The sequence below is a fragment of the Indicator indicator genome, chromosome 6 (genome assembly GCF_027791375.1).
Source record: "Indicator indicator isolate 239-I01 chromosome 6, UM_Iind_1.1, whole genome shotgun sequence".
In the NCBI taxonomy this organism is placed as follows: Eukaryota; Metazoa; Chordata; class Aves; order Piciformes; family Indicatoridae; genus Indicator; species Indicator indicator.
In genome coordinates this window covers 27,106,878-27,129,668 of record NC_072015.1, presented here as the reverse complement: position 1 = coordinate 27,129,668, position 22,791 = coordinate 27,106,878, and the positions used below count along the sequence as shown (strand labels likewise).

The 22,791-nt window shown below is 43.2% G+C and overlaps 1 protein-coding gene across 1 annotated transcript; it reads left to right on the top strand.

Moving 5' to 3' along the window:
- Positions 1–68: 68 nt before the first annotated feature.
- Positions 69–20,864, top strand: RNMT (RNA guanine-7 methyltransferase). Its single transcript, XM_054381662.1, has 11 exons — positions 69–99; positions 4,267–4,545; positions 6,253–6,385; positions 8,187–8,309; positions 10,106–10,221; positions 12,156–12,337; positions 14,428–14,592; positions 15,693–15,810; positions 18,044–18,145; positions 19,430–19,463; positions 20,153–20,864. Exons 2-11 carry the CDS (start codon positions 4,312–4,314, stop codon positions 20,188–20,190), a joined length of 1,245 nt encoding a protein of 414 aa, XP_054237637.1. The 5' UTR covers positions 69–99; positions 4,267–4,311; the 3' UTR covers positions 20,191–20,864.
- Positions 20,865–22,791: the final 1,927 nt, after the last annotated feature.

Here is a 22,791-nt window from a genome sequence, read left to right as displayed (position 1 = left end):
CCGCATCCTCCCCGGATCTGGCGTTGCTCTTCCCGCTGCCGCGCTGCGGGTGCGTCACTTGTCCAAACAAGATGGCGAGGTGCTAGGCAGAGCGAGTGGGTGAGTGAGTGCATGCCGCTCGCACTCGTGGGCAGCCCGGCGGTGGGGATCCGCGCTGTGGCGGCGGGCCAGACCGCATCCCTCGGCCCAGCGGGTAAACAGGGTGGCCGGGGCTGAAGTTTCTGGGTGTCGGAGCGCGCTTTGTCCCTAGGTAAAGTGGATCTGTCCTCGGCGGGTTCCTGGGGCCTTCGGAAATCGTCCCGGGGGGTCAGTGCCTGCCGGCGTTGGGACGCGCCCCCTCCCTCTGCGCTGCCCCCCAGTGGTGCATCGAAGCGGCGTCAGGGCTTTGCCCCTTAACCGGGTGGCGGTGCGGAGTCTGTTGTTTCTTTGCGCGTCTGGCTTCGTAGTGCCATAGAATAGTTTGGGTTGGAGTGGTACCGAAAATTCAGAAAGCCTTCAGAGCCTGGTTTTGGGGTGCCAGCAGGCAGTTTCCTTATTGCAGCGTGGGGTGCACATGGGAATAGTTTAGCAAAGGCGAGCGCACCGTATCCTGAAGTCAAGCAGTTTATGTAGAGAGCAATTATACATACTCATCAGATTTCCCGAGACTTCATAAGCATACTCATATAACTAACGTATAATTAACATATTAATTAGTACGATATGCATGCATTCTATACTCCCTGATGAGTTGTGGGCCACTGGTGGTCTCCAGTGACAAATTAGAGTCTTCCTCACAGTGTCCTGTAGTAAACCAGGGCCCTGTGCATGCTCTTTGCATCCATTGGCTGACTGCTAAAGTATAAACTATTTGTAACTTGCTTTTAATTCTTTTGCTTTGGACACTAGATATGGACCATCCATCACCAAAACAATGCTGCAAACATCCTGTTATCTCTTGCTGAGCATTGCAGAACTCTCTGGTTCTGGCAGCTATATGCCTAAAAAGATCCATGCAGGAACAAGCACCTAAAAGTTAAGCTTGGAGCAAAGGTTCTATTTAGTATCAATGCCTCTGTTCAGGCACCCTGCACTGAGCAGGGACAACCTCAACTAGAATCAGGTTACTCACAGCCCTGTCCAGACTTACTTGGAATGTTTCCAGGGATGGAGCTTCAACCATCTCTCTGGGCAACTTTGGCCAGCATTTTGCCACCCTCAATGTAAAAAAAGAAAATCCGTCTTCTAGCTGAAACCTTCCTCTTTTAGTTTAAAACCATAACCCCTTGTCCTGTTGCAAAAAGCTCTGCCAAAAAAAGTCTGTCGCCATCTTTCTTATAGGTCCCCTTTAACTACTGAAAGGCCACAATAAGGTCTCCTCAGAGCCTTCTCTTCTTCAGGCTAAACAACCCCAGCTCTTTCAGCCTGTCCTCACAGCAGAGGGGTTCCAGCCCTCTGATCATTTTTGTGGCCTCCTCTGGACCTGCTCCAACAGGTCCATGTCTTTCCTGTGCTGAAGGCTCCAGAGCTGGACCCAGCACTGCAGGAGGGAGTCTCAGCAGAGCAGAGGGACAAAATCCCCTCCTTCCATCTGCTGTCTACGCTGCTTTGGATGCAGCCCATGATATGGTTGGCTTTCTGAGCTGCAAGTGCATGTTGCTGGCTTATGTACCACCAGTACCCGCAAGTCCTTCTTTGCAGGGCTGTTCTCAGTTGCTTCATCCCTCAACCCATATTAATACCAGAGATTGCCCCAATCCAGGTGCAGGACCTTGTATTTTGCCTTGTTGAACTTCATGTGGTTCACACAGGACCACTACTCAGATCATAGAATAATAGAATCATAGAATCAGTCAGGGTTAGAAGGCACCACAAGGATCATCTAGTTCCAACCCCCTTGCCATGGGCAGGGACGCCTCATACTAGATCAGGCTGGCCAGAGCCTCATCCAGCCTGGCCTTAAACACCTCCAGGGATGGGGCCTCAACCACCTCCCTGGGCAACCCATTCCAGGCTCTCACCACTCTCATGGTGAAGAACTTTTTCCTCACTTCCAGCCTGAATCTCCCCACTTCCAGCTTTATTCCATTCCCCCTAGTCCTATCACTACCTGATGTCCTAAAAAGTCCCTCCCCAGCTTTCTTGTAGGCCCCCTTCAGATATTGAAAGGCCACAATAAGGTCACCTCAGAGCCGCCTTTTGTCCAGACTGAACAGCCCCAACTCTTTCAGTCTGTCCTCATAGGAGAGGTGCTCCAGCCCTCTGCTCATCCTGGTGGCCCTTCTCTGGACACCTTCCAGCATGTCCATATCCCTCTTGTAATAGGGACTCCAGAACTGGACGCGGTACTCCAGGTGTGGTCTCACCAGAGCTGAGTAGAGGGCGAGAATCACCTCCCTTGACCTGCTGGCCACACTTCTCTTGATGCACCCCAGGCTGTGGTTGGCTTTCTGGGCTGCAAGTGCACATTGACAGCTCATGTTGAGCTTCTTGTCCACCAGCACCCCCAAGTCCCTCTCCTCAGGGCTGCTTTCTAGCCAGTCACTGTCCTGCTTGTATTTGTGCTTGGGATTGCCTCGACCCAGATGCAGGACCCTGCACTTTGTCTTGTTGAACCTCATGAGGTTGGCTTGTGCCCACCTCTCCAGCCTGTCAAGGTCCCTCTGGATGCATCCCTTCCCTCCAGCCTGTCTGCTGCACCACACAGCTTGGTGTCATCAGCAAACTTGCTGAGGGTGCACTCAATGCCACTGTCCATGTCACCAACAAAGATGTTGAACAAGACTGGTCCCAGGACTGATCCCTGAGGGACTCCGCTTGTCACTGGCCTCCACTGGGACATGGAGCCATTGACAGCCACTCTTTGGGTGCAGCCATCAATCCAGTTCTGTATCCATCTCGTGGTCCACCCAGCAAACCCATGTGTCACCAGTTTGGAGACCAGGATGTGGTGTGGGACAGTGTCAAAGGCTTTGCTCAGGTCCAGGTAAATGACATCAGTGATCCCTCTGGATAACCTCCTGTCCTTCCAGTGTGTTGACCACACTGCTTAGCTTGGTGCCATCTGCAAACTTGCCGAGGGTGCACTTGATTCCATTGTCTCTGTCACTGATAAAGATACTAAACAACACTGGTCCCAGTGTGGTCCCCTGAAGGAGAATGGGTAGTGAACATAACCCTGTCCCATCCCCTGTTCCCCTTGAGTGTTTTCAGCTCCAGCATTTCTTCCAAAGGAGCTGTCCCCTGGGTGCTTGGTTGCCATTGCTGGTTATGAAATTCTGATTGTTTCTAAATTGAGGCCTTAAAAACATCTGAGAAACTGCCAGGTGAAGAGAAGAAGGAGTGTGTCTTGTTGGAAGCATGAGTTAGGTGCTGTACTGTAGTGGAAAAATTATTTCCTTAAGTCATCTGTTTTGAGGGTCTTTGGTTTGAGAAAAGCTGTTCTGGGACTTCTGCGTAGTGGTCCACTCAATGAATATGATTTGGCCCTTGTTAAGAGGCTTTACCTTGAAAACTGGACTCTGTGTTTGCTGTTACACTGACAATAGGCCACTGTTTTAGAAAAGGGGTTGCCAGATTATTCTCTCCTCTGCCTTATTAAAAAGTAGATTCCCTGATTCTTGGTGATGGTGTGAAGAAGGCCTGGGATTTGCTGGAGACTAAATGAGCTTTGAGGCTGTGATTTACAGCCCTGCAGACTGTGTACACATTAGTGAAGTGGAGCTATGGAAGTGCAGTTACAGCAGAAAATTCCTTAAATTAGTGAAACTCAAGACAGTGAATATTGTTTGCAAACTTAAATAGCCACAACTGGTAAGAAAATGGGACCTTAAAAGCAAATTTCTACCCTGATTTTTTTTTTTCCTTTGAGGACGTCCCATCACATTTAATAATGAATTCACTAATTTGAGGAGCTCTACTACCTTGTGTTTCTAAACATAAAGTGGTTTGTGGGTTATTTCTTATGGGGAGGGGAAAAGGGGAGATTTACAGGCTCAGAAACTAACACATTGTGGTTGAATTGATAGCTAAGAAAGATTCAAACACGAAGAGTAAAGATAGATGTTAATTTGATTTTATTATGTTGAGAGTACTTTGAAATTCCACACTTTATTGTACTATATAAAATAACTAGTCAGATTGGAAGTCTTTATGTTGTCTAAGGCAAAGGCATGTTCTTTTTTCATAATGCCAGTATTATGATTGAAATTCATGACTGTAACCCTGGGTAAGTGAAATTCAACACTGAAAATAATTGGTGGTGTTTTTTTCCCCTCACCTCTATAGATTTCCCTTCTGATCAGTGGATGAGGAGGGTAACCTGTGTCAAAAATGGCTGATATAACCAAGACAGAAGAACAGGAAGTAGAGAAGAGTTTGGATGAAGAAGCAGAGAAAATGCCTCATACTTCAGAGGCAGATGTAGGTGTTGGTGGGGAAGGCAATGATGGTTCATCTTTGGGTGCAGTACCCTCCACTGAAAGCGAAAAAGAAGTTGACAGTGGTAATCAGGACGGCAGTGCAAAAAGGAAGAATTTAGATCCGGAAGATGAACCTGATAAAAGAGTGAGTACCATTTATTTTCCGGCTGTGCTCAAATCCTTGTTTCAAAGCTGCAGCTGAAGAAAATATTTATGCTAAACATCTGTGAAGCGATATGAAACACCAAATGTCAAAGTCTGTGGGCAGCTTCCTATCAAAACAACAGCTGCAGAAGTTGCATTTGCCTTAAGGAGGAGAAAGAGGGCAAGTAATTAAAATGTTAAGAAAACTGATCTCTGCACATGCTTACTCTAATTGTGAGGCTGTTGTTCCATCATCTATGTGGTAGCAATCTGGTAGCGAAGGGTTCCCTGTCATTAGTCCAAGTCCTGTATCTTATATTCGTATCTTCTGGCAGAGGTGTTGGAGTTGAGGATCTCTGGTGGTCTCTTCCAACCCCTAACATCCTGTGATCCTTTATGTTGTTAACCCATTGTGTTAGGAGAGTTGTTTGTTCATGGTAAGTTCTTCCCATAAGATTTTTTTCTCCTCTAATTTTCTCAGTAACCTGTTGTGTAATTTAGAAAACGACAAACTGAATTCTCTGTGATACAATTCCAGTATGATATGATAGCAAAGTGATGTGCTGAAAGTTTAGAGATGCTGTTTTATTTGGTTTTGTTAAGACTGCAAGAGTAGCAGGAAATATTTGTCCTTTTCACTCAAGAGGGTAACAAAGGTCTTCTTTTATATGTCCCTGCCCTTTACTATGTATGAACTTGTTGAACTGAGACTGATCCAGTCTGAATGTGGCTTTGGGGGATATTTAAATATAATTTGAAAATGTTTTTGATCTAATGTTTTGTTTCTCTGTTCAGAATTTTGCCACAGGATGTTAATTTGTGGCAAAGCAATCTGGTCAAATAAAAGGGTGCCCTTTGTTGTGGTAGAACCATTATTAGCCCTTTCATCTTTTTATTAAGGCAGTTTTGGGATAAGATTTACGTGGACAAGAGGTAAGTTGGTTTTGTGTAGCTGGAGGGTGTAGGGAGGTAACTGCATTGAACACATTTGTCAGCATGTAGATGTAATTGCAGCAGCTGTGTTAATGGGTTGCATGAATATGTGCCTCGCACTTGTCCAAGTCAGCTGTTCTAGCTTACATCATCTCCAGTGGCCATTCAGGGAGCCATCTGTGCTTACCCTAAAAAAACGTTAGAAGTGGTCAAAATATTTGTTAATAGCAGTCAGCTGAGTGTGGTAATGACAGATGATGGGGTCATCAAGATTCCAGACAAGTGTCTGTGTTCCTTCTGAAGGTTACCAAAATTATACAAAGCACTGAAGAATTCATGTAGTATATTCAAGTCAGTCAAACCTTCTTTTCCCTCAAGGAGCTGCTCTTTGAATAGGAAAATACCAAGATGTTGACTTCTGTAGTAAACTCTTGAAAATACTTTCAATTGGGAACTCCTGGCTTGGGCTTTGTAGCATTTGTGGGTTTTAACTGAGAATCCTTATTTCTAGTTTGTACTGTTTTTCAAACACAATGCCTTACAGAATTTGTGTTGATTCTCTGTGTTCTGCCACTTTGTATTTTATTTATAATTAATTTTAATTTTTTTGTGTGTAACTGAAGATTATTTTTAAGGTGAGGAAATATTAGGAACATAATGTCTGAGTGTTGACTGCCTCTCTGCATCACAGGAGACAGAAATCTCTAATACGCTGATTGAATGAAAAAGTAATAGAATTCACTGCTTGAGTCTGTTCCTTCCCTCTTTTCTACAGCTTCAGGCAGGCCATGGGCAAGCTGTAGCTGCACATTATAATGAGCTTCAAGAGGTTGGATTGGAAAAACGCAGCCAGTCTCGCATATTCTACCTCCGAAACTTTAATAATTGGACAAAGAGTGTCCTCATTGGTAAGCTTCCTCACCTGAGTGCTTAGTCTTTTATATAATGTATCTGTTTTCTGGATCAAAAGGTAACTTTTTTCTTTTTTTTTATATTATTATGGCACTTCATATCTTTAATGCATAGTGAGATTTTAAAGTGCATTCAAATATCTATATTCTTATTTTGAATCTCTCTGGAGGTGTTTTATATTGTTGGAGTGCCAAATGTATGCTAAAGTTTTAAAGGTCAGCTGACCCAAAAACTGGAAAAAGTTGGTACTGGATGGAGATTCACAGGTTGCATCAGGTTGGAAGGGACCCTCAAAGGTCATCTTGTCCAACCTGCTGGCAGTCAGCAGGGACAGCTCCAACTACATCAGACTGCCTAAGGCCACATCAAGTCTGATCTTGAATGTCTTCAGGGATGGGGCTTCAAGTGCATCCATGGACAACCTGTTCCAGTTATTTCACCACTCTCATTCTGAAGAACTTCCTCCTTATGTCCAACCTAAATCTATCCTGCTCCAGTTTCAAGCCATGGCCCCTAGTCCACTACAAGCCCTTCTAAACAGTCCTTCCCCAGCCTTCCTGTATGTCACCTTCAGATACTGAAGGGGACACTGTTCATGACATTTTAAAAGAAAAAAGTACATCTTTAAATCTTAAAGAGCCTATCCATTCTTGTTACATTGAGCCGTTCTTGTTATTTGAATCTGTCTCAAAGAATTTCTTAGCCCTTTTGCCATAGCAGTGCATCCTCAGGTCTCGATTAAGCAGGCAACTTGAATACGTAACTATTTTCTGTATTACCCATAGTCAGCAGTTTAACAGATAAAACACTAGAAGCTGCACTTCTTTAAGAATCAACAGCTTTTTATAAAAGACAAAAATCTGCTCTCCCACAAATTAATTCCAAAGTGAGGAAGCAAAACCATCAGATCTCTGCAAACAAAGAAAAGAATTATCAGCACAGCACCACAGATTGATGAAGAGGCATCTGTGCCAGGAGGTGTTGGCACCATTTATCTTAGCATACAGCTTTTTGCTCTGTTGTATCAGAGTGGTCAGAAGCAATGTTAAGGGTTAGCTAACGCTGTTCCTGAAGGCTGTGTTTGAAGCCTTTTCATCGTGATGGATTTCAGGAGCGTGGCGTCACAGCAGTTGCACCAAAACATATTTCATGTCTCTTACTGTGAAGAAGAGTTGCTGGCATGCTGATAGAGTTTGCATGATATGCCAGCATTGGTCAGAGCAGAGATAATCTAGACAGGATGGAGATGGAAGAGAAAATTCAACTGGTCTGTGTAAAGAGACAGCAAACAAGAAGCTAATGCTACTGAAAGGCTTAGGAGGGTGAGTGGAAAACTTTATGCATTTTTGTAGCGTGTCCACAAGGAGATGTGGTGGCTGATGCATTTAATTGGCTTTTACTCTTCTGCAAAAGACTTTCTTATACTTTCAAATAACACCTGCCTTCATTATCATGGCCATGAAAGGGAACTTTGTTCCCCTACTCATGCGTGGGGCGCTTGTTTGGCAATGGGCAGTTTTGCCTTTGCCTGCCAGGGAAGCAGTTCAGAGCTCCAGTCACATAAGAAAGCATCTTAAGCACAGAAAATATTCATTTTCTTCTCCATAGTTTTGAAGATTTGTGGTTCCTTTCATCATTAGTGGCTTCTGGAAAAAGAGATTTTAAGTCTTTAATGTTAAGAAGACTTACAGGCAAAGTTCTGAGGTGTTTCAAAATTCCCAAACCCTTTTGGTCCTTTTTACAGTACAAGTGAATTACAGAGGCCTCTCTGTGTGTTCTCTCTTTTCCTTTTTCCAGGTGAATTCATAGACCGGGTACGACGGAAGAAGAATGATATTACTGTTTTGGATCTAGGATGTGGCAAAGGTGGAGACTTGCTGAAATGGAAGAAAGGCAGAATTAAAAAACTTGTTTGTACTGGTAAGAAGACACAAGAACTTTGCAGGGAAACTACATCAGTGCTTTAGAGAAATCCAAGCGTGTCTCCAGTCTTTTATTTCCATTTTTTAAGTAAGCCAAACAATGAAATGATACACATTCTATGCCTGATTGGTTTATTAACTTGAAGACATCAACCTGATTGCTAGCACGAATGTAAGAACCATTGATTTTCTGTGTAGTTAGCTTCCTGTTCAACTCATAGATTAAAAACTAGTATCACTGGAGAAACACAATTGCCACAGGTTGCCTTAGGCAAAATACAGCACTGAGAAAAAAGACTTACATTTTATATCTTTTCTCCCTCATCTAATCTCTTGTAGCATTTTTGAATGTTCTGAAAACACAGAGAAGAGTTACGTTTATAAAAACATAAAAAACCTGCAGTGTTGTGACAAAAAAATTATCTTGGGTGTTGCAATCAACTAAAGATTTTTCAGACTTAGAAAGGGGAAGAGCTGAAAGCTGGGTAAAGAAATCTTTCATTTAAATTGTTTAGATGTTGGGAGGGAGATAACCATCTTCCCTTTTTCCCAAAAAACAACCGAAGGATAATCACTGGAAGTAGTGTTTACATCAAATTTAATTGGATACTAAAATTTCATAGTATTCCTTTAGTGGGAATTATTCTGGGTATTCTACCTTTTACAGGGGTTTTTTGCCTGTTTCAGTTGGCAGTTCTGGATTCTTTCTGTACCCACCTGGACACAATACTGTGCCACCTGAACACAATACTGTGCAACCTGCTTTGGGTCACCCTGCTTTATCAGGGAGGTTGGACTAGGTGACCTCCAAAGGTTCCTTCCAACCCTCACCATTCTGTGATTCTGTAAATATATTGCATGTTGTTTTAAAATGTGTGCAAACTGTTATTACTCAGTGAAACTTGTTGTCTGAAAGAGGAACAGTCTTCAAAAGAAAATGAAAAAGAAGTTTCCCATGATGAAATATATCAGGATATAATTGCATATATATATATTACCCATATGGATGTATGTGTATATGTAATATGTATCAGGAGTAATTGCATTTTAACATCTTGGATATTTGTAAGAAGATGAAGAGCTTTCAGTACTGTTTGAGAAACCCTGGGAGCTGAACTGGTTTAGCTAATCCACACTTGACACTTATGGTACTTGGTACCAATCACCTAGTATCTGTCACTTGAAATTTTGGAGGCTTACTTTGTGCTTTTGAGGATGGGAGATTTCTAAAATCTTTGGTTTACAACTTTTGCCTTAAAGCAAAGGCTGAAAGTGACAAAGTTGTAATCACAGAATTGTCAGGGTTGGAGGGGACCTCAAGGATCATCCAGTTCCAACCCCACTGTCATGGGCAGGGACACTTCTCACTGTATCAGGTTGCCCAGAGCCACATCCAGCCTGGCCTTAAAAACCTCCAGGCATGGGGCTTCCACCACTTCTCTGACCAACCTGTTCCAGTGTCTCACCATCCCTACGGTGAAGAAATTCTTCCTAATGTCTAATCTAAATCTCCCCTCCTCTAGCTTGGATCCATTCCAGCTAGTCCTATCACTAGCCAACACCCTAAAAAGTCCCTCACCAACTTTCTTGTAGTCCCCCAAATGCTTATTCCAAATTAAATTCCTTTCCTACAAATTGGAAATAAGTGTTTGTTACCCTCGAAGTGTTAACTATTAAGATCAACTTTTACCCCTGCTGCAACGGACATGCTGTGTTCCAGTAATCATTGCAGTTTTCTGGTCTGGAGGAGCAGCTTGCACACTCTTCTGTTTAAAATTTTCTCTCCATGTGTAGATATTGCTGACATTTCTGTGCAGCAGTGCAAGCAGAGATACGAAGACATGAAAGCCCGATGCCGTTACAACGAACATATTTTTGATGCAGAGTTTATACAGGCAGACAGTACCAAGGTACAGTTCCTATGCTGTGTAATATTTTGGAGATTTAGCATTCTTTTGTTCTTTTGTAGGAAGGGAATGGAGTTGCTGAAGTATTTTGGGCATGTGTATTTTTAAGATCAGGTTGTATGTACTATGAGGAGAATGAGCCAGACAGGTTGCTGAAAAGTTGGCATAGGTTGTAGTCAAATGCATTTTGTTACTGTTGTGCAGTGTAACATTCTTGAAGCCTGAGTGTCTTTTTCAGATAATAAATCTGGTGCTTTCAGTTTCTTTCCCTTGACAAGGGGAAGAGAATGACAGCTTGCCTCTGGAATTCTGGGAGCCAGCATCAGATGCTGGAAACTATCTCAGTGAATGTGTTTTTGTGAGGGAATGAATCAGGGGCATTTTCTGATTTGACTTGCACATTTTGCTTATCCCAGGTGTTTGGAGTTTTTTCCTAGCAGTATTTTAATTACTGCAATACCTATTTTCAAAGCTTGTTTGACAGAGCAGAGTTCTTAGAATGTCTGGAGGTGATAGTAAGTATGTTACTGAGGCTTGGGAGACAGTTTGTCATCAGGACTGCTTTTGCTTCCTAGAGATAAAGGCTGAGAGTGTCCTGCTGATAACAGGCTGAGGGACAAAGCCTACCTGGTTCCAGCAGGTCTGTGGAAAGGCTGAGCCTGTTCTTCCTAGCCTTGCAGGAAGGGTTATTCAATTGAATTCTTGATTGCCTCTCCTTCTGAGGATTACAGTCTGGTGGAGGTTCCAGGTCATCTCTCTACTCAATTGTATTATGGGAAAAGAGGAGAGAACCTTGGACAGGAAAGAAAGGGATCTTTTAATGTTGCTCACTCCATGCATGTGTGTTTTGCGTTGCACATTCTTTCTGCTTGTCCATGCACACCAAAGGTTATCTCCCTGACTTTGTACCTCTGTCATCTATGTTGTACACTGGGCAGAATCTCATTTTCACAGCTTGCCTAGTTCGTCCTACCTCTGTTCCTCAGTTTCTTCCTTAAAATGTGGAGGGGGAGTAAACAAACAGATAAGATTGTTATGGGTATGTGAAGTGTCCATTTTTGTCTTGCCACATATAGTGGCACATACTTGACAGTATGTGACATGAACTGGTAGAGTCTGGGAGTGAGTGAGTGGATGGGAAGAGTGGGAGTGAAGAGAAACTTGGGTGGAACTGTTGAATATGAAATATTTAAAGTGTGGAGTGCATATCATGGGCCTTGGGGAGAACTTGAGTGCTCCTGTATTATTTATGGTGGCTACTAGTGTTGCTTAAAAGAACCCTGATCAAGAAGAATTGGAGGACTGCGACTACAGGATCAAACTGGCAAGCTTAACCTAACAAATTTCAAAGGCTCCAAGTTCTTCAGAGTTAGCGATTAGTTGATCACTAGAGGTAGGGAGTGGTATGGTGGTACACATGAACCCGAGTGAGGATGCAAAGATGCAGCTTGGTGGGCAGTGCAAATTGCCTTATTTAAATCAACCCATCCTCCTCTCAATTAGTTATGTGCTTAATGTTCTCATTACAGAGACTTAGTAAAGTGAACATTCCTTTTATTGTAATAATTGTTACCAGCTAAACAGTGGCCAGTTCTAAACACTCAGAGTAGAATAACTCTGGAAACTATTAGGTAACTAACCTTGGGTTATGTCATTTTGGGTGTAGTGCTGTTGCTTGACAACAGGAAAAGAGGACATGGTAACTTTGAAATGTGCGTTTGTATTCTTTTTGTTCCAAAGTGCTGTGTGTGGTGTTCTGAGTAGCAGGGGACTTTTTCTTACTCTTTGTCATCTTGTTGAACGTTTAAAAGAGTGGGAGCTGAAAGGAAAAACTTCAGAGAATTATGGGAGTAGTGTATTTGTTGGAAGATTTAAGTGAATCATGCTTGTTGCTGTGGCTTTTGTTACACTTTTGTTTTCTTTTTTATCTCTTTCAGGATCTCTTGTCTTCCAAATACAACGACCCAGATATGCGCTTTGACATTTGCAGCTGTCAGTTTGTTTACCATTACTCATTTGAGACTTATGAACAGGCTGACATGATGCTTAAAAATGCTTGTGGCAACCTCTCTCCTGGAGGTTATTTCATTGGCACAACTCCAAACAGCTTTGAACTTGTGTAAGTGCTTTTGTATTCTGTTAGCCTTTCAAAAGTCACAGAATCACAAAATCTTAGGGGCTGGAAGGGACCTTGGAAGATCATCCAGTCCAACCCCCCCCTGCCAGAGCAGAGTCACCTAGGGCAGGTCGCACAGGAATGCATCCAGAGAGGGAGACTCCACAACCCTCCTGGGCAGCCTGTTCCAGTGTTCTGTCACCCTCACGGTGAAAACACTTTCCCTCATGTTTCCATGGAACTTCCTATGCCTCATCTTCCACCCATTGCACCTTGTCGTGTCACTGGGCATCACCAGGCAGAGCTTGACTCCATCCTCTTGGCACTCACCCTTTACATATTTATAAACATTAATGAGGTCACTCCTCAGTCTCTTCCAAGCTAAAGAGCCCCAGCTCCCTCAGTCTCTCCTCGTAAGGAAGATGTTCCACTCCCTTCATCATTTTGGTGGCTCTGCACTGGACTCTTTCAAGCAGTTCCCTGAGGTCCTTCTTGAACTGAAGGGCCCAGAACTGGGCACAATATTCCAGATGCAGCCTCAGCAGGACAGAGTACAGGGGGTGGAGAACCTCTCTTAACCTGTGAAGTATCATCAAGTGATAGTCACAGAACCTCAGAATGCCAGGTTGGAGGGGACCCCAAGGATCATCTTGTCCAACCTTTCTAGGTGGTAGTGTAGTTTACATGAGATGGCCCAGCACCCTGTCAAGCTGATTCTTAACACTGACCAATATGGGGGAGATTATTTGCCCCACTGAAGCCAAAGATAGTCATAACCTGTGCAATCATTGTTCCTTCTTTCCAAGGGTTGCATGACTGGAGACTTTAGTACCAAAGGCGTTGAGTGTCTTTATGTCACTCACAATCCTCTTTTTATTATTAATTAAACTCTGAACAAAAACTTAAAGCAACTGTCATTAAGACTTTACTTAAGGCTCATACTAATAGGGGCCAGGTTTGTGTTTGTTCTAAAACCTACATCTACACAGATAATCCTGTAGATTATCTTTCTAGTAAGTATACAGGCCATTTGGATTAATAATCTCCTTCACTCTCTATGCAGATTTATATAAAGTCTTTTTGTTTCTGCAAACAAGAGCAAGTTTTTGGTAACAATTTTAGATTCTAGTCAGGAAAATTTCACTCATGAACTCAAAGAGGTAAATCTATACTAACTAATTGTCTCTTGCACCCACGGCTCTTCTGGTGTGACATAGAGATCTTCATACACAAACCTTCTGTGGTGACTTAAATAGTGGCAAAATAGCCACAGCCTGGGGAATTCCAGTTCTGGAGCCCCTATTACAAGAAAGATACAGATGTGCTGGAGTGTGTCCAGAGAAGGGCCATGAGGATGATCAGAGGGCTGGACCTCCTCTTCTATGGAGACAGACTGAGAGAGTTGGGGTTGTTCAGTTTGGAGAAGAGAAGGCTCTGAGGAGACCTTGTTGTGGCCTTCCAGTATCTGAAGGGAGCCTACAAGAAAGCTGGGGAGGGACTTTTTAAGATATTGGGTAGTCATGGGCCTAGAGGGAATGGAGCAAAACTAGAAGTGGGTAGATTCAGACTGGATATTAGGAAGAAGTTCTTCACCATGAGGGTGGTGAGACACTGGAACAGGTTGCCCAGGGAGGTGGTAGAAGCCCCATCCTGGAGGTTTTTAAGGCCAGGCTGGATGAGGCTCTGAGCAACCTGTTCTAGTGTGAGGTGTCCCAGCCCATGACAGGGGTGTTGGAACTGGATGATCCTTGAGGTCCCCTCCAACCCTGACAGTTCTATGATTCTGTGAATTAACTCAGGGCTTTGCTGTGGTTGTTCCAAGAAGCCTGACTTATCCATTTAGGCTGTGTCTCTGCTAAAGGTTAATGTTCTAGCTCCGTTTCTCAGTCCTTGATATGTTGTATAGAAATGATAAACTCTTAAAACCTAATATGCTGCTTCATTTCATTGCCTTATGGGATGAGGGAGGTAGGAAACTACCGAGATCAGTGAATATACTGGGAGAAACATCCTAAGGCCTCTTATGCTTACTTGTCTCCGACTGTTAAATTAAAAACTGGTTAACTAATGCTTGTTTATATCTCATGTTACAGAAAGAGACTTGAAGCTTCTGAAACAAATTCCTTTGGCAATGATGTGTACAGTGTAAAATTTGAAAAGAAGGGAGAGTATCCCTTGTTTGGCTGCAAGTATGATTTTCACCTGGAAGAAGTGGTTGATGTCCCTGAGTTCTTGGTTTACTTTCCATTACTGGAAGAGTAAGTTAAGTTTTGATTCCATTATACAATTGACTTGCAGAAAAAGATGTTTTGGCTTTCTTACTCTATTTTTCAGTTCTTCATTTATGTTGTTATTGCCTCAAATGCAGAGGTTTCTTGCATTTCCATCCACAATCTGTTCATTGCACCCAGCTGAAGATACTCTGGTCTCACACAGGAATGTATGTTTCTGATATGTTGAATCTGTCAGCAAACCTTTAGTGCTGTCAACTTTTAGTCTTAACCTTTGGGGGGGATTTCATTCTACCTTTCTTTAATCTTGAACAAGCCTTATTTGTATACCCTCATCATGGTGCCTCTTTCTTGACTTCTCCAACTTTAATTGGGTCTTCATAGGATTTTTCCCTACAACTTATTTTTTCTTCATCTGTGAGCATATATTTTGCTGTTCCATCTGTCTGAATTTAGACTTGTCTTTCTCAGCCTGTCTCCTGAGGTGCAAACAAATGTTTCCATGTTGTTTTTTTCCCCTGCTCTTCAAGCTCAGTTGTTAAACAATGTTAAGATTTCCCTTCAGTCTATTTTCAAACACTTCATTTGCAGTTCTGTATGAAAAATACCAGCACCTGTCACTGACACCTGTAACTTCTGCTGTCTGACCAAAGTATCTACTCGTAATTGAGATGTAAGGCACTAAATCTAGTAGAAAAAGTCTCTCTAGGTATATCCATAATGTCTGGCATAACAGGGTGATGATACTATAGGGAGAATAGCATTGTCTGTCTGGAAGTTCAAATAAAACTTACTTCTGTACTGGAAGAAGAGATGTTTTTTTCTGTTAAAATGTTTGTAAATTACTGCTGTGTCGATTGTTGTCCTAATTTAAAAAGTACAGTTTGTGGTGCTGGTGCAATGTTTTAAGTATCTTAAAACCTGGTTTCTGGTCAGTGTCATCCTAGTGAATGCCAGAAGGTGTCGCTGTGGCTTCAAATGATTCCTTTGAAACGAAAACTACACTAATTTTGTAGCTTCCCTAATTAAGTTTATTATTTTGACAGAATGGTGAAGAAGCATGGTATGAAATTAGTCTGCTACCACTAATTTTGTGGCTTCCCTAATGAAGTTTATTATTTTGACAGAATGGCGAAGAAGCACGGTATGAAATTAGTCTACAAAATGACATTTCGGGAATTCTATGAAGAAAAAGTCAAGAACTATGAGCATAAAATGTTGCTAAAGAGAATGCAGGCCTTGGAGGTAAATACACCAGAAAACCTGGTTCTCATTGGGCTCTTCTCCGCAGGCTGCAGCTTCTCCCAGGAGCTTGCACCTGCAGGGGCTTTGCAGAGTTGCAGCTTCCTTCAGGGTATATATATCTGCTCCAGCACATGCTCCTCCATGGGCTGCAGGTAGATGTCAGCTTCACTGTGGTCCTCCATAGGCTGCAGAGGAGCAGCCTTCTGCTCCATGGTCTTCACCACAGGCTGCCGGGGAGCCTTTGCTGGTGCCTGGAGCACCTTCTTGCCTTCATTCTTTGGCCTTGGTGTCTGCAGGGTAGTTTAACATCTTTCACTCCTCTCACAGCTTTTGTGCATTTTTCGCTTTCCCGGAGGTGCCTCATGCATGGCTGCAGGGCTCAGCCATGTCTTGTGGTGGTTCTGTTGGAGCTGGTGGAACCACATATGTCTGGCATGGGACAACCATGGCCTCTCCTCAGAAGCCACCTCTGCATCCTGCCACTGCCATCACCTGGGCACCAGCACTCAACAGAGTGATTCAGTTTTATAGAAAAAATTTCAATTTTGAGGCAAGGTTTCGTGATTATAACAACAACTAAAAGTAAGCAGAAGCACGAGGTTCGTGCCTAGTGTCAGGTCATGGTGACCCATTTCTTCCTCAGCAGAGAGAGGCTGAAAGCTGGATCTTTGTGCAAAGAGTATTGATTGACAAGACAGAAACCAGTCTTGGAAGGAATAAAAGGACAGGCTGTGTTTGTAGAAGAAAATGAGACTTAGCTGTTACTGAGCTTTAGTTTTGTCCAATGTTTTTAGTTTTTACTTACTTATTTATTTTTATCCTCAAGCTCTTTTCCTGCATGACTTCAGCAGCTTCAGAGAAGCTTTTCAGTACCATCTCTGAGGCTTTGGTTTTCCTCACAGTTTTCTGTTCTTTCCTCATCCCTCAAACGGTAGAAATTTTCCAGCATAGAACTCTCAAGTATCTGGTAACTCATTAAACAGAGTCACATGGGCTGCAGGTGAGCTTGACTGTCCTTGTTGACTCCTGACAGTGACAGTGCTTTGTATGGGCTCATTGCAGTAGCACAGTGACGCAGCGTTTGACAAACTCTCTTTGTCCTTGGAAAAGTAAAAGTTGTCTTAATTTGTTGTCTGCTTACAACAGAGGACTGCGTTATGGAGTACAGACAATGGTAACTCGGGTCCTAAAAAATCACAGAGTCAAACAGGTTGGAAGAGATCTGCACGATCACCAAGTCCAACTGATCACCTAACCCTATCTAATCAACTAGGCCATGGCACTAAGTGCCTCATCCAGTCTTCTCTTGAACACCTCCAGGGATGCTGACCCCCCTACCTCCCTGGGCAGTCCATTCCAATGGGCAATCACTCTCTCTGTGAACAACTTCTAAGATCAAGCCTAAACTTCCCCCTGCACAGCTTGAGACTGTGTCCTCTTGTTATGCTGCTGGTTGCCTGGGAGCAGAGACCAACCCCCACCTGGCTACAAGCTCCCTTCAGGTAGTTGTAGAAAGCAATAAGGTCACCCCTGAGCCTTCTCTTCTCCAGGCTAAACAACCCCAGCTCCCTCAGCTGCCCCTCACAGGGCTTGTGCTCCAGCAGCTTTGTTGCCCTTCCCTGGACACATTTGAGCATCTCAACATCTTTCTTGAATTGAGGGGTCCAGAACTGGACACAGTACTCAAGGTGTGGCCTATCCAGTGCTGAAGTCTATATCAGTTCTGAAGAATCAGTTGAAGTACAGACAATGATGCAGTAATTGGGGTCCTAAAGAAGTCTATATTAGTTCTGAACAATCAGTTGTCTGCTTGTGTTACAGCTCCTGTGTGATACGGAAGCATTGCTTGAAGTCTTACAGCTGCTCATTTCTTAGCACTTCTGCTCAAGGGAGGCTGGTTCCTTCAGTTGTTGTTGTAGATGAGGGCATATCTAGCTAATGCTCCTAATGAGCTGTGCACAGAGGATAATTTTTATAATTATTCTGCTTCCCCTCTTTTGGAGACAGTAAGGATAAAATTTCGTTTCTAAATCCTGGGTGTTGAATTTTCTGGGAAGGTTGGGAATATCAGAACTGGTCTTATAGGTGCTATAAAGGAGAGAGATCTAAATTTAAGATCCGCTAAATAATTCCTGACACCCATTCTGGCCTATCTTGTGACAGTCTCTTACCTCATGTGATGAATGTCTCTTACTACACAATATTTTATCATATTTTTTTCTGTCTTCTCCAGCCATATTCTGCATCTGGTGATTCCAGGCTTGTTTCTGATAAACCTGACGATTATGAGCATGCAAAAGAGTTCATCAAAGATAGCAAGGCAAAGTTACCATTGGTAAGTTCCTTCTTGCTTCACTAGAACAGGTGGTGTCATAAGTGATGTGGGTGTCCCTACATGAAGAGGGAAAAGAGACCTGCTGTTTGTGTTTGAAATCTACATGTTTTAAAAAGAAAAATACTTCTTTTAAGCAACGAACTTAAGAACATGAGAACAATCAGGCCAGACCAAAGCTCTCTTTTGCCAGGTGCTGTGGCAACTGGCAAAGAAGAAATCAGCTTGAACAAGCCTTTTTTCACTAGTGTTTGAAAAGATGAATCATTAAGTCAGGATTGGTCTGTGGGTGGCATATGGACTAAGTGGTGCTCCCCGTGAGGACTTACTGGAAAGGGATGGAGTGGGCAGAGCAGAAAACCAGCTTGTTATTACCTCATGCCTCTTAATTGTAGGATAGATGGCAACAGCTTTTTATTTGTGCACTTGCCCTGCTTGCATCCAAAAGGCTGAGCTGGGAGCAGGTGTCCTAGGCTGCCAGGCAGGCTGTTTTCCTGCATGTGTGAAGTGGGTTAGGAGTTACTCGTGCACATAGGGTTTTTGTGGCCTGCAGGGAGGTGTTAGGTGGAAGCAGGCAGTATTCCCAGGGAGCGTGGCTGCACCATGGCGTAGGTCCTCTTAACTTCTGCCCACATGTTGAGTTACTGAGGATGGAGAGCATCTTGAGCCTACAAGGAAGCTGGTTAGAAACTTTTTAAGATGTCAAGTAGTGATGGACTGGGGGGAATGGAGCAAAAGTAGAAGTGGGCAGATTCCGATTGGATATTAGGAAGAAGTTCTTCACCATGAGGGTGGTGAGACACTGGAACAGGTTGCCCAGGGAGGTGGTAGAAGCCCCATCCCTGGAAGTTTTTAAGGCCAGGCTGGATGAGGCTCTGAGCAACCTGATCTAGTGTGAGGTATACCTGCACATGGCATGGGGGTTGAAACTGGATGATCTTTGAGGTCCCTTCCAAGCCTGACAGTTCTGTGATTATACTGATGTGTGCTGTTGGACCCAATGTGTTCTGCATTGCAGGGGCACCGCCAAAACAGACTGGTGGCCTGTTCTCCTATACCAATGTAATCTAGGCATGTTCTGTCATTTGGGGTGTCCTAATTCCCTGTGGCCCTAGTTATGGGATTTATGAGTATGTATGCTCTGCAGTAATGGTCTTCTAGTCCTTAACCAGCCAGTGTGGCAGGCTAGAATTTGGTCTGTGAAAGACTGATTATCCTGAATTAAATTGTTGTCTCATTTTTTTTGTTGAAACTGTTTCTGTTGATTTGTTTTTCTTTCACTTCCAGGGAACCTTGAGTAAATCTGAATGGGAAGCAACAAGTAAGTATTGTTTTGAAAATTCAGTATTGACTTCTATGAAAATGTATAAAATAGCCTGTGGGTTATGGAGGAACGTGTGGATAATCTAGTTCTTGTGGTGTTAGTTGCAGATTTTTTTTTTTTTAATGCACCAGCAAACGTTAATTATGTGCAGAACGATGTAGTAATTTGTGAATTCCATTCCCATTTCAGTAATAGTATTAATTGGAGTTACTGTTGCATTGTGGATGCAAGCTGCACCAGGGGAGGTTTAGGCTGGATATTAGGAAATATTTCTTCACTGAAAGGGTTCTCAAGCATTGGAATGGTCTGCCCAGGGCCATGGTGGAGTCACCATCCCTGGAGGTGTTTAAACAGCATGTGGACCTGGTGCTTAGGGACATGGTTTAGGGTTGACCTTGCAATGTTGGGTTGAAGGTTGGACTGGATGATCTTGAAGGTCCAGATGTTTTCTGTAATTAACCATATCAGCATTAAAACATTTTGTGTTCTTAGCTCTCTTGTGACAATGTGTCTAAAAGCATGCTGGATCTGACTGCTGGAATGACTGGGAAACCATAGGATTTTTTATGGTTTCAGTAACCTGCTAACTGTTTTTTTGGGCAGAGTATCATCTTGTTGACATCTTGGAAACTTAATCAAGTGTCAGAGGCAGCTGAAACTTTAAATACTCTCATTTTCTGTTCTAGGTATTTACTTGGTATTTGCATTTGAGAAGCAGCAGTGAAACCTCATGTACTGGATGCAGCAAGAAGAGATCATATCCATGTGCAAGTTGGAATGGTCAGAAATCCATTGTGGCAACTATTTTTTTATTTTTTAATTTTTAGAAGTGTGCAGGACACTACCAAAACCAAGAGCAAGCTCATGATTCTGAGTTGCATTGCCTGTCTGTGACAGATGGACTCGTGTGTGTGTGTGTGTGTGTATATAAGAAAGATTCTGATCCAGTCTTTTTAAGCATTTGTAAGCAATCTGCATGCTCCCCAAACCCAGCTTTGAATGTGACACAACTTCATGTTAGAAATGTTTTGTTAGTAGGAGTATGTTTGTGATTACAAGCCTGACCCTGCACCTCCTGAAACTGATGGGGAAATAGTTGTTGATGTTGGTAGTGCAGAATGAGGGCCTCAATGTTGTCACTGCAGAGCTCAGTTAGTTCATCATAAGACATCCGCAGACCGTGTAGGGTATGTCTACATTGCATGCAGAGCAAGTAACACCCAGGTCAGTCTTGAGTACCTCTGTGCTGTGCTCAAGCCTGCAGTGCAAATCTACCTTAGTGGTATCCAAGGTATAGTTTATGTGGTAAAGTCCCACATGGTTCCGGGTTTGGTTTGTTTGTTTTTTTTTTGTGCTTGTTGATATGTAGTGTCTTTTCATTGTGCTTTTAAGATTAAAGGAGTTTGTTCTGTACAAAACTGCTCTGAAACAGCTGAATTTGTAAAGTTTTCAATCTCGATGTCCTTTTTCCAAATACAGATAATCAGTAGCAGCTACTGTCCTTAGATTGCTGAACGTTTTCTAGTATCAATACTGTTTTCATAGTATTAAAGACTCTCCTGACTTTTTGGTTTTAATGTCTCCTCAAGCTTATTAGGCAGATCATAGGATGTGTTTTTAATTATTTAATAGAATTCCAGATGGGCTTGACAGGAGGATGAGCTATGGGTAGTGACCTCATTGCCATGCTTAAGACAATAGTTCACACAGAGGTGGAATGATGAAAAACTGAAGGAACATGACTATCTTGAAACAGTATTGCCCCTTGGGTGGGATACACTGCTAGTTAGTGGCCTCCAGCTACACTTTGTGCCACTGATCACTGCTCTGGGACCAGCTGCTCAGTCAGTTTGCAATCCACCTCATTCAAAACTGTTAAAAGCCTTCCTGAGGTCAAGGTAGACTATTTCATCGCTATCTTCACTTTTTTCATCAGCAGTCCTGAAGGCCTTGAAGCTCTGCACTCCCTCAGTCATTTCTCTGAAGCTGTCATGTCAGGAAATGTTGCAGGGCAATCCAGTTGATGTGGCTGAGCTACAATCTTGTTGGGGTCATGGAGACATGGTAGAATGACTTATATGGTTGGAGGCTGCTCTGAAGGGATGCAGGCTCTTTAGGCAGAGAAGGTGAAGTGGTGGAGTTGACATTTGCATGAGAACGCAGCAGGAATGCATGGAGGTCTGCCTGGGGATGGCCAATGTGCCAGCTGAGAGCTTATGGCTGAGGACTAAAGAGATGAGAGGTACTGGTGACATTGTAGTGAGTGTTGGCTGTAGGTCACCTGACCAGAAAAAAATTGATGAGGCCATCTACAGACATCTAGAAGTAGCTTCACATTCACCAGTCCTGGTCCTCAATATCTATTGGAGGGACAACACAGCAAGACATAGGCAGTTCAGGAGGTTCTGAAGAGCATTGATGACAACTTCCTGACTCAAGTGGCAGGAAAAAATGAGAGGTGCTCTATTCATTTGCATAATGAACATCTCAGTCCTTTCACTAGAGATGTTTTCCTTTCAAGTCATAGTCTCTTTGATAAAGCACTCCCTCTTCTAATACCTGTTTTTCTTTAAAAGAGCAATTATGTGTTGTATTCTAGTTGCCAAACTGTGTCTGTGAAGACTTTCAAACCGGTTAATTTAGGCAAAGTTAAGCTGGGTATCAATAGACTTCAAACATCTGCAGAGTAATCAAGGGGCTGATGTTAAATCCATTTGTGCAATTCACTTATTACCAAAGTCATGATGCTTCTAGGGGGAGAAATGGCTTGTCTAAGATCAGGCAGCATTAATGGTAGGCTTGTAACCTCAGTCCCCAGTGTTCCTGATACGTGACAAATGAGATCCCCTGTCTGCATAGAAGGGAGAGAGCAGAGATCACAGAATCTCACAGAAAACATCTGGTTGGAAGAGACCTTCAAGATCATCCAGTCCAACCCTCAACCCAGCTTTGTAAGGTCAACCCTAAACCATGTCCCTAAGCACCAGGTCTACACACTGCTTGAACACCTCCAGGGATGGTGACTCCACTGCTGCCCTGAGCAGACCATTCCAATGTTTGAGAACGAACTCTGTGAAGAAATATTTCCTAATATCCAGCCTGAACCTCTCCTGGGGCATCCTGTAACCATTTCCTGTAGTCCTGTTGCTTGTCATCAAGGAGAAGAGGCTGGCCCCCTTTTAGCTCTAACCTCCCTTCAGGTTGGATGAAGCCTCCCCTATCTTATCAATGCAAATCACTGTGCTGATTTGTCAGGTCACTGAAGTGCCAGAAGACATGGGGATGAGTGTTTGAGTGGTTTTTGAACAAGAAACTTCATTTGAGA

Coding starts and splice junctions, on each gene's coding strand:
- RNMT (XM_054381662.1), top strand. CDS start 4,312: ATGGCTGATATAACCAAGACAGAAGAACAGGAAGTAGAGAAGAGTTTG. Junction 6,386..8,186: donor GACAAAGAGTGTCCTCATTG/GTAAGCTTCCTC, acceptor TCCTTTTTCCAG/GTGAATTCATAGACCGGGTA. Junction 15,811..18,043: donor AGAGAATGCAGGCCTTGGAG/GTAAATACACCA, acceptor TGTCTTCTCCAG/CCATATTCTGCATCTGGTGA.